We start from the raw sequence: 12118 nt of genomic DNA on the forward strand, positions 1-12118 counted from the left end.
AGTCCAACATGCATCTAAGTGACAATTTAGAAGTACATAAAGAGAGAATGGGGCCCCGGGCACAGTGGCTCACGCCTGTAATCTCACCACTTTGGGAGGCCGAGATAGGAGAATTGCTTGAGCCCGGGAGTTTGAGACCAGCTTGGGAAACATTGTGAAACTCCATCTTTACAAAAAATACAAAATTAGCCAGGCGTGGTGGTGCCTGTCTGTAATCCCAGCTAGCTGGGAGGCTGAGGTAGGAGAATTGCTTGAACCTGGGAGTTTGAGGCTGCAGTGAGCCATGATTATGCCACTGTACTCCAGCCTGGGAGAGACAGCACCAGACCCTGTCTCAAAAAGAGAGATAGAGAAAGAGAATGAGAGAGAGACAATATGTAAGAACATACTTGTGGAGAATTTTCCAGAATTGATTAAAGACACCATTACTCAAATTTAGAAATCTATACCTAGACGTAGGTTGCTGAAACTGCAGAATTTCAAAGATAAAAGAAAACATAAAATGCAGTATGAAAGACTGATTACCTACAAAGAAATGAAAATTAGACTGTTACTTCTTACAAATTACAGTATAAGTGAAATAACAGTAGAATGCTATCTTCAGTTTGCTGAAAGAAAAGTGATTCTTAACCTAGAATTGTAAATGAAGCAAAACTATCTTTCAATAATATATTTTTCAGACAAAAATTGTATTTACAGCTCAATTAAGAAAGACCTATATTCAAAACATTTTAAAAAGATGTACTTCAAAGAGGAAAATATGACCTCAATGGAAAGACGGAAATGTAAGAAGAAATAAAGAGCAAAGAAAGTGGTAAACATGTGGTTAAATCTAAGCAAACACTGGATACATTTTTTAAAATAATGTTTTTAAAAAGTTGTTAATAAAACATTAGCTGAAATACTGACTTTATGTGGGAAATGGGCATTCAGAGATTATGTATTGCTTGGGAGGAGATTAAATATACTATTTCACTTTCTATTTTGTTAAAACATATCTCATAAAATTTCTAAGATGACTGCTAAAGGAATAAAAATAGACTCAACTTTCCAAACCAGAAAGGGAACCAAACTGAAAGATGAGAAGGAGAAAAAAAATCAATCAATTCAAAAGAAAGAAAGGATGGAAAGTGGCAAAATAGAAGAAAAAGCATAGAAAATTTGGGACAAATACAAAATAAAATGTTAGGAAGGAATCCCAATTTATCAGTAATCAAAATAAATGTAAACTGATTTAAGCACTCTAGATAAAAGATAAAGATTTTCAGACTAGATTTTTTAAATGACCTATATACTACTTATAAATATCTAAAACATAAGGATGTAGAAAATTAAAAAAACAAAAGTTTTTTTTTAACTTTCTGCAGGGGGAAGAAAGAAAAACATAGGCAGAATAAATAACTTTTCAGACATAGAAACCAAGGGGCAACCACAGGCAAATATTAAGCAAAAAAAATTATATAGCTGTATTAATGTGTGAAAAATTGACTTTAAGGCCGAGAAAGCATTACTAGAATTTAAAAGTGTTATTTACATGGTCATGTTCACTTCATCTGAAGATATAAATTCTAAACTTGCATATACCTGATACACAGCCTGAAAAATGATAGAAACTCAAGGAGAAATTGACAAAATTATTCCAAATTCTTGAGTGATTTTAAGATGCCTCTCAGTTATTGGCAAACCAGATAGACAAAAATATTCTGTACAGATATAGAGGATTTGATGACACATTTGACAATCCTAATCTAATTTACCTAAAAAGGACACTCCATGTAACAAGTAGAAGATGCACATTCCTTTTAAGAACACATGTGGTACATATACACCATGGAATACTATGCAGCCATAAAAATGAATGAGATCATGTCCTTTGCAGGAACATGGATGGAGCTAGAAGCCATTATCCTAAACAAACCAATGCAGAAACAGAAAACCAAACACCGCATGTTCTCACTTATAAGTAGGAGCTGAACAATGAGAACACATGGACCCAGGGAGGGGAACAACACACACTGGGGCCCGTCAGGCGAAGGAGGTGGGGGAGGGAGAGTATTAGGAAAAATAGCTAATGCATGCTGGGCTTAATGCCTAGATGATGGGTTGATAGATACAGCAAACCACCATGGCACATGTTTACATGTGTAACAAACCTGCACATGTACCCCAGAATTAAAATTAATTTTAAAAAGAACACATGGAATTATTTAAAATACTGATCACCCACTAGGTCATAAAGCCAATTTCATGAATTTCAAATAATTATTATTATATAGAATACATCTTTCTGACCACAGTGCAAATTAGATAGAAATCAATAGTCAAAAGATAACTAGGAAAACCAATAACTTGTAAAATAAAAACACTTCTAAAATTTTTATAGCTTGGCTGGGCATGGTGGCTCACACCTATAATCCCAACACTTTGGGAGGCCAAGGTTGGAGGACCATTTGATGCCAGGAGTTCAAGCCCAGCCTAGGCAACTTAGGGAGACTCTGTCTCTACACAAAATTTAAGAAAATTAGCCGGGCAGGGTGGCATATGTCTATAGTCCAGCTACTGTGGAAGCTTAGGGGGAAGGATCACTTGAGCCTGGAAGGTCGAGGCTGCCGTGAGCTATAATTGTGCCACTGCTCTCCAGCCTGGGCGACAGAACAAGACCTTGTCTCAAAAACAAAGAAAAAACAAAATCGTATGTTAAAGGGATTCATAATAAAGACTGGAATATATTTAAAGCTAAATAAGAATGAAAGCATATCAAAACAACACGTATCCAAAGTGCTAAAGTTGGGATTTGAGTATTTAGCTTTAAAATGAGTGTAAAAAAAATAAGAAAGTCTGAAAAGTAATATCTAAGCACTATACTTAAGGAAAATAAAATAGAATAAACTCAGAAAAGCAGAAGGCAATAATAAAGACAAGAGCAGAAATTATTAAATTACAAAGATAGATCAATAAATCTTGAGTATTTTTTAAACAAAATTACAATCTCTAATGATTTTTTAAGATAAAAGAGATGAAACAAAAATAAATACTAAAAAGAGAAACATAACAGAGATTGAAAAGAAAACCAAAGAATTTTATAACCAACTTCATGCCAATGTACTTTAAAACATTTTTAAATAGGCAGATATAAAGATAGATATCAACGATTAAAGCCTGACTCAAGAAGAAATAGAAATAGGAAACATGAATTTTCTTATAATATTTATAGAAGCTGAATCAATATTTTAAATTTTGCACAATGACAATACTAGGCCTGAAAAACTTTATAAGTAAATTCTACGAAACATTTAAGGAAGAGAAAATTTTCAGATTACATAAGCTCTTTCAGAGAAACAAGAAGTAGCAAGGAGGAAGGACAGCAGCATTCTCCAACTCAGTTTATGAGGCTAGGATTATACTGACTTGAAACCCAAACAAGGATATCATGAAAAAGGAAAATCACTGGCCAGTCTTTCTCTTGAATACAGATGCAGAAATCTCAAGCAAAATCTCAGTAAGAACCCATAAAGTATTTTTAAAAGACATTGTATAATTGCCCAGTTGAACTTATTCCAGGGATGCAAATTTGGGTTCACATCAGATAATCCAGTAATGTAACTTGCTGCATTACTAGGTTAAAAAAATAATAATCTAACTAAAAAACACAGTGGTCTTGGGCCTCACAGGTCTGCAAGGTAAAAAACAAAAGACAGCATATAGGATAGGAAAAGAAGAAAGTTCTTTGGGGATGTGGTAAGAACTAAAGGTTCGTTTTGCTTCTGTAACGTTAGAAACTATGCCTACATAATAGACATATTCTTTGAATTCTTGTTATGGGTGAAATAAACGACCAAGTTATTTTTCATGAAATAATTTAAAGCACCAAAAATAAAAGGTGTATGATATGTTTTCGGTAGTTACCTTTCTTTTCTCCGCTTCCATTAACTCAAAATCTTATAAATGGTTGGAATAGGTTTAAAAATTATTTTTGCAACCTTCCATTTCTTCTTGCAACCATACATGAAAACATATATAGGGTCACTTCAAATATTTTTCAGCAAAGTTTACAAAGATGATACACATTTTGAGCCAGATGGCCAGAGTGAGATTCAATATAAAAATTGAAACAATGTGAAATTACAAAATTGTAAAATCAATCCACACTGAACATTGTATATGCACTTTATGTAGACGCCCTTTTAGGCCAAATCAAGAATTTTCTAGGAAGACTCTCTTTACATTTCCATTCAAATATTTAATATTCTTTCATAGGTGTCCAGTTTTATACTTAGGGAATCAAGTGTTTACAGCAGGATTTCAGACAGTCACACATTACCAGAAAAAGGTTTTGCTAATCTCTACTCTTTTTAGACTGGTAAACATCAAGTTGAGTGGCCAAATATTGAGGCAGACAAGATTCATAGAACCAGGCCTTCGTTTTCTGGTTACTTACAAACCAGAGCTCCACCAATGATTGCATATTGGCTTACTAGGGATAATGGAATTGCATCCATGAACTCTGGAACTATAAGCCAAGAAGAATAGATATTTGATAAGCATCAGTACATTTACAGAGGCTCTTGTTCTGAAGCACGTTTTCTATATCACTGTTGTTGAGGCTATTTTAAGAACAGTAAAGACTGTCAGTGCACTAATGAAATAGGTTATAGAGCTTTCTGTGGTGATCCCCTCCCTCTACTGACATTTCCTTGATAATCTGAAGGGAAATCAAAGAGAAGAATAAAGCAGCAATGTATAATCTAAAAATTTCAAGTCATCAAAATGGTAGAGTAATTTAAAGAACAAAGCTTTATTATATAAACTTGGAAATATTTACCACATTTTTGTTTAAGGAAAATACATATGATGAGAATGATAAAGCTATGACATAAGTTATGGATGTAGGTTAGGCTGACCAAACTAGATAAGGCAGAAGTCCCATTATCCATCAGGAACCTCCCACAGCTGGGTATGTGGACAATGAAAACTCCTGCTCATTTCGTTTATTGTTTTTTGTTTTTTTGTTTTTGTTTTTGTTTTTGTTTTTTAGATGGAGTCTCACTCTATCACCCAGGCTGGAGTGCAGTGGTGTGATCTTGCCTCACTGCAACCTCCACCTTGCACCAGGCTTAAGCGATTCTCCTGCCTCAGCCTCCCAAGTAGCTGGGATTACAGGCACATGCCACCATGCTCAGCTAATTTTTGTATTTTAGTAGAGATAGGGTTTCACCAAGTTGGCCAAGCTGGTCTTGAACTCCTGACCTCAAGTGATCTACCCACCTCGGCCTCCCAAACTGCTGGGATTATAGGTGTGAGCCACCGTGCCCAGCCTTCCTGCCCATTTTGTGAAGGCTTGTCCACTATCAAAGGCTACAGAGTGGATACTTAAATACAAAAGGAAGAAAATTATACTTCCCAAGAATAAACTAAAAGAAAAAACAAATAGTAGCCCCAATGCGTTGACAATAAGAAATCAAGGAAATATTTTGAAGTTTAAAACTAAAGCTTTAAACTTCAAAATATAATGTAGATATCTTCAAGAAACTACAATCAAGATACTGAATATAGATTAAAGAATCATATTTAGAAGAGGCAGCTCAAATACAACTAAATTGGACTATATCTCAACTACCACCCCATTAACAAGCGGTTTGATGCATTCAACAAGGACAAATGCTCCTGAGAGGTACACTACCAAATGAGATCAAATATGAACACACTACTGCCAATCATTACAAGAGGAAAGTGCTAGTCAGGCATGTACAAAAGTTGTGGGAGCACAGAGAAGGTGGTGCAGAATGCTGCATGGGGAGGCAGGAGAAGAGACATGTGGAAGACCACCTGAACACTGGGTCACAGAGGGTGAGGAAAAGGCAATAAGTAGTAAAGTAGAAGCTATGGTACTTAGAATAAATAAAGCCATCTTTCAGGAATATTTGTTTAAATGGTAACTAGATTCATAGAGCACCTGCTTTCTCTTGTCTCCTTCAGTGTTTACATATCCAGAAAATGGCACTGATGATTTCAGAGATCCAGCGAAGAACATAAACCACCAGGTATTTATGGATGTCACAGAAGACAAGTCAGACAGGAGTCCTTAGATAGACCTGCATGTCACCATCCAAGTGGGTCATGAAATCAATTTAGTGAGTCCAGACCAGCATCTTTAGAGAATAGAATAATATAGCACAACGTACCATAGCATGGAATAAACAGAACTAGCACAGTGCATAAAAGGTAAAAAGAGTAAGCATTGCACTGTGCACCTTTTGTTTCTGTTATATAATGTGTAGATTATAGAATTATATAATATATTATCACTGTATTTTATAGCATATATGTCATATTTTATGTTCATTTACATAGGTAAAATTTAGACAAACTAGAATAATATATATAACGTACCTGAGCTTTGAAGAGCAGAGTGAATTATAGATAAAAAGATATATATAGTTGTGTACAGCTTTTGTGTATGTTTTCTATAAATTTATAGCATGTATTTATATTAGTATATAGTTAGATATATGATGCAACTATATATGAGATAATATATAATTTTAACTTGTTTATTATAAAGCATAAATGTTTTTATAGCATTAACATTTATTTGGTTAGTAATAATAGCTAATATTTATATGATGCTTACAAGAGTCTTTTATCATCTGTAAATTGGGGACAAAAACAGAATCTACCTAACAGAGTTGTTGTTAAGTTCAAGTATGCTAATGCATGTAACATAATGCCTAGCACACAACAAACTATCAAAACAGCAGCTTGTATTGTCATTATTGCAAGGTTTCATTGCCAATAGATGGTGGTACCCTGATGTAAACTAAATCAGTCTCATGCCAAAACCTATGCTTTTTTCTCAACATAAATGAACTAATTGCCAGATGAATATACCTGGTTCCCTTTGATATACTAGATACCAACTTTTCGGCTAACTGATGAAACAGTTAATTTTAGGAAGTGAGAGTTATACACTACTATTCATGTGTCCCTCTTTCTTTAGAAAGAATATTCCCATTTCTGAAGTCTAACTTGTACCATTTTTCATGAACAACTACATTATCAAAGAAAATTTATTTGAAGAAAATTGCAATATTTCTGACAAAGAGTTCCAAATAATTGTTTTCAAATTGTTTATAGTGAAACCAACCTCGGTTAAGAAATTAAAAATAAATGCAAAGTTGAAAGAAAATCTTTAATAATGGTTAGATAACACTTACGATCCATACACTGAAATTACATTGCAATGACTTCTCCATTTCCTGTTTTCTTTCTTTCCTCTCTCAATTTCTTTCACCTTTCTTTTCTCATTTTTCTTTTATTTTCTCTTTCAGGGATCTCTTTCCAAAGACCCATTACAGATGAACACCTATGTTGCCTTGTACAAATTTGTACCACAGGAGAATGAAGATTTGGAAATGAGGTAAAAACCTTCTGTAAAGAAAAAAAAGAGTAAAATTTTAAAGTCAGTATTTCTCCATGTGAAAAAGTAAGTCCATCTGTGCCCCTCCTAATGCTTTATAGCTGTGATTCTCAAACTTTAGCATGTATCTAATGACCTGCAAGGCTGGTTAACACACAGGCCCTGTCCCCAGAGTTTTTGATTCATCAGATGTGAGGCAGGGCCTAAGAAGTTGCATTCCTAAGGAGTTCCCAGGTGGCACTGACAATGCTGTCCAAGGAACACACTTTGGGAAGCACCACTTTAGTACATGCTCAACAGAACTGCTAATGGGAGTTTTCATGAAGGTTGAACGTTAAATGCACTTGGCATCTGGTGGGGCCTAATAGGGAATCAAAAAATATATTTAATCAAATATCAGATAGTTGCTGATGTGTGGTGTTATTTCTGAGGCCTCTGTTCTGTACCATTGGTCTATATGTTTTTGTGCCAGTACCATGCTGTTTTGGTTACTGTAACCTTGTAGTATAGTTTGAAGTCAGGTAGTGTGATGCCTCCAGCTTTGTGCTTTTGGCTTAGGATTGCCTTGGCTATGCGGGCTTTTTTTGGTTCCATATGAACTTTAAAGTAGTTTTTTCTAATTCTGTGAAGAAAGTCAGTGGTAGCTTGATGGGGATAGCATTGAATCTATAAATTACTTTGGGCAGTATGGCCATTTTCAGGATAATAGTTCTTCCTATCCATGAGCATGGAATGTTCTTCCATTTGTTTGTGTCCTCTCTTGTTTCCTTGCATTGGTTTGTAGTTCTCCTTGAAGAGGTCCTTCACATCCCTTGCAAGCTGGATTCCTAGGTATTTTATTCTCTTTGTAACAATTGTGAATGCGAGTTTATTCATGATTTGGCTCTCTGTTTATTATTGGTGTATAGGAATGCTTGTGATTTTTGCACATTGATTTTGAATCCTGAGACTTTGCTGAAGTTGCCTATCAGCTTAAGGAGATTTTGGGCTGAGATGATGGGGTTTTCTAAATATACAATCATGTCATCTGCAAACAGAGACAATTTGACTTCCTCTCTTTCTATTTGAATATGCTTTATTTCTTTCTGTTGCCTGATTGCCCTGGCCAGAACTTCCAATGCTATGTTGAATAGGAGTGGTGAGAGAGGGCATCCTTGTCTTGTGCTGGTTTTGAAAGGGAATGCTTCCAGTTTTTGCCCATTCAGTATGATATTGGGTGTAGGTTTGTCATAAATAGCTCTTATTATTTTGTCCTTCCATCAATACTTAGTTTATGAGAGTTTTTAGCATGAAGGGGTATTGAATTTTATCAAAGGCTTTTTCTGCATCTATTGAGACAATCATGTGGTTTTTGTCATTGGTTCTGTTTATGTGATGGATTATGTTTATTGATTTGTGTATATTGAAACAGCCTTGCATCCCCAGATGAAGCTGACTTGATCGAGGTGGATAAGCTTTTTGTCCTGCTGCTGGATTCGGTTTGCCAGTATTTTATGAGGATTTTCACATCGATGTTCATCAGGGATATTGGCCTGAAATTTTCTTTTTTGTTGCATCTCTGCCAGGTTTTGGAATCAGGATGATGCTGACTTCATAAAATGAGTTAGGGAGGAGTCCCTCTTCTTCTATTGTTTGGAATAGTTTCAGAAGGAATAGTACCAGCTACTCTTTGTACCTCTGGTAGAATTCGGCTGTGATTCCATCTGGTCCTGGGCTTTTTTTGGTTGATAGCCCATTAATTATTACCTCAATTTCAGAACTTGTTATTGGTCTATTCAGGGGTTCGACTTCTTTCTGATTTAGTCTTGGGAGGGTGTATGTGTCCAGGAATTTATCCATTTCTTCTAGGTTTTCTAGTTTATTTGTGTAGAGGTGTGTATAGTATTCTCTGATGGTAGCTTGTATTTCTGTGGGATCAGCAGTGATATCCCCTTTCTCATATTTTATTGTGTCTATTTGATTCTTCTTTCTTTTCTTCTTTGTTAAGTCTGGCTAGCAGTCTATCTATTTTGTTAATCTTTTCAAAAAACCAGCTCCTGGATTCATTGATGTTTTGAAAGGTTTTTTGTGTCTCTATCTCCTTCATTTCTGCTCTGATCTTAGTTATTTCTTGTCTTCTGCTAGCTTTTGAATTTGTTTGCTCTTGCTTCTCTAGTTCTTTTAATTGTGATGTTAGGGTATCGATTTTAGATCTTTCTTGCTTTCTCCTGTGGGCATTTAGTGCTATATATTTCCCTCCAAACACTGCTTTAACTGTGTCACAGAGATTCTGGTACATTGTGTCTTTGTTCTCACTGCTTTCAAGTAACTTATTTATTTCTGCCTTAATGTCATTATTTAGCTGGTAGTCATTCAGGAGCAGGTTGTTCAGTTTCCATGTAGTTGTGTAGGTTTTAGTGAGTTTCTTAATCCTGTGCTCTAATTTGATTGCACTGTGGTCTGAGAGACTGTTATGATTTCCTTCCGTTCTTTTGCATTTGCTGAGGTGTGTTTTACTTCCGATTGTGTGGTCAATATTAGAATAAGAGTGATGTGGTGCTGAGAAGAATGTGTATTCTGTTGATTGGGGGTTGAGAGTTCTGTAGATGTCTATTAGGTCTGCTTGGTCCAGAGCTGAGTTCAAGTCCTGAAGATCCTTGTTAATTTTCTGTCTCATTGATCTGTCTAATATTTACAGTGGTGTGTTAAAGTCTCCCACTATTATTGTATGGGAGTCTAAGTCTCTCTGTAGGTCTCTAAGAACTTGCTTTATGAATCTGGGTGCTTTACATATTGGGTGCATATATATTTAGGGTAGCTCTTCTGGTGGCATTGACCCCTTTACCATTATGTAATGGTATTCCTTGTCTTTTTTGATCTTTGTTGGTTTAAGGTCTGTTTTATCAGAGACTAGGATTGCAACTCCTGCTTTTTTTTCTTTCCATTTGCTTGGTAAATATTCCTGCATCCCTTTATTTTGAGCCTATATGTGTCTTTGCACATGAGATGGGTCTCCTGAACAAAGCACACCGATGGGTCTTGACTCTTTATCCAATTTGCCAGTCTGCAACTTTTAATTGGGGCACTTAGCCCATTTTCATTTAAGGTTAATATTATTATGTGTGAATTTGATCCTGTCATTATGATGCTAGCTGGTTATTTTGCTTGTTAGTTGATGCAGTTTCTTCATGGTGTCAATGGTCTTTACAATTTGGTATGTTTCTGCAGTGGCTAGTACCAGTTGTTCCTTTCCATATTTAGTGCTTCCTTCAGGAGCTCTTATAAGGCAGGCCTGGTGGTGACAGAATCGCTCAGCATTTGCTTGTCAGTAAAGGATTTTATTTCTCCTTCACTTATGAAGTTTAGTTTGGCTGGATATAAAATTATGGGTTGAAAATTCTTTTCTTTAAGAATGTTGAATATTGGCCTACACTCTCTTCTGGCTTGTAGGGTTTCTGTTAGTCTGATGTGCTTCCCTTTGTGGGTAATCCGACCTTTCTCTCTGGCTGCGCTTAACATTTTTTCCTTCATTTCAACCTTGGTGAATCTGATGATTATGTGTCTTGGGGTTGCTCTTCTTGAGGAGTATCTTTGTGGTGGTCTCCATATTTCCTGAATTTGAATGTTGGCTTGTCTTGTTAGTTTGGGGAAGTTCTCCTGGATAATACCCTGAAGAGTGTTTTCCAACTTTGTTCCATTCTCCCCATCACTTTCAGGTACACCAATCAAATGTAGGTTTGGTCTTTTCACATAGTCCCATATTTCTTGGAGGCTTTGTTTATTCCTTTTCATTCTTTTTTCTCTAATCTTGTCTTCACACTTTATTTCATTAAATTGATCTTCAATCTCTGATATTCTTTCTTCTGCTTGACTGAAAAAAACAAGCAATGGAGAAAGGATTCTCTATTTAATAAATTGTGTTGGGAAAACTGGCTTGCCATATGCAGAACACTGAAACTGGACCCCTGCCTTACACCTTATACAAAAATTAACTCAAGATGGATTAAAGAGTTAAACGTAAGACCTAAAACCATAAAAACCCTAGAAGAAAACCTAGGCAATACCATTCAGGACATAGGCATGGGCAAAGTCTTCATGACTAAAACACCAAAAGCAATGGCAACAAACGTCAAAATTGACCATTGGGATCTAATGAAACTAAAGAGTTTGTGCACAGCAAAAGAAACTATCATCAGAGTGAATAGGCAACCTACAGAATGGGAGAAAATTTTTGCAATCTATCCATCTGACAAAGGGCTAATATGCAGAATCTACAAGGAACTTAAACAAATTTACAAGAAAAAAACAACCCCATCAAAAAGTGGGCAAAGGATATGAATGGACACTTCTCAAAAGAAGACATTTATGCAGCCAACAAACATGTGAAAAAAAGATCCTCATCACTGGTCATTAGAAAAAAGCAAATCAAAAGTACAATGAGATACCATCTCATGCCTGTTAGAATGGTGATCATTAAAAAGTCAGGAAACAACAGATGCTGGAGAGGATGTGGAGAAATAGGAATGCTTTTACACTGTTTATGGGGCTGTAAATTAGTTCAACCATTGTGGAAAACAGTGTGGTGATTCCTCAAGGATCTAGAACTAGAACTACTACCTTTTGACCCAGCAATCCCATTACTGGGTATATACCCAAAGGATTGTAAATCATTCTACTATAAAGACACATGTACACGTATGTTTATTGTGGCAGTCTTCACAG

At 35.7% G+C, this 12118-nt stretch overlaps 1 protein-coding gene across 7 annotated transcripts in view; it reads left to right on the forward strand.

The window, feature by feature from the left end:
- STAC (SH3 and cysteine rich domain) overlaps positions 1-12118 on the forward strand; it is a 168997-nt gene that overhangs the window by 119442 nt on the left and 37437 nt on the right. For all 7 annotated transcript variants that reach the window (XM_019022893.4, XM_063703684.1, XM_063703682.1 and 4 more), the window contains 2 exons: positions 5977-6041; positions 7329-7417. In XM_019022893.4, the coding sequence (XP_018878438.1) occupies positions 5977-6041; positions 7329-7417 (154 nt within the window). The remainder of the gene's footprint in view (positions 1-5976; positions 6042-7328; positions 7418-12118) is intronic.

The sequence above is a fragment of the Gorilla gorilla genome, chromosome 2 (assembly GCF_029281585.2).
Source record: "Gorilla gorilla gorilla isolate KB3781 chromosome 2, NHGRI_mGorGor1-v2.1_pri, whole genome shotgun sequence".
NCBI classification, from domain to species: domain Eukaryota; kingdom Metazoa; phylum Chordata; class Mammalia; order Primates; family Hominidae; genus Gorilla; species Gorilla gorilla.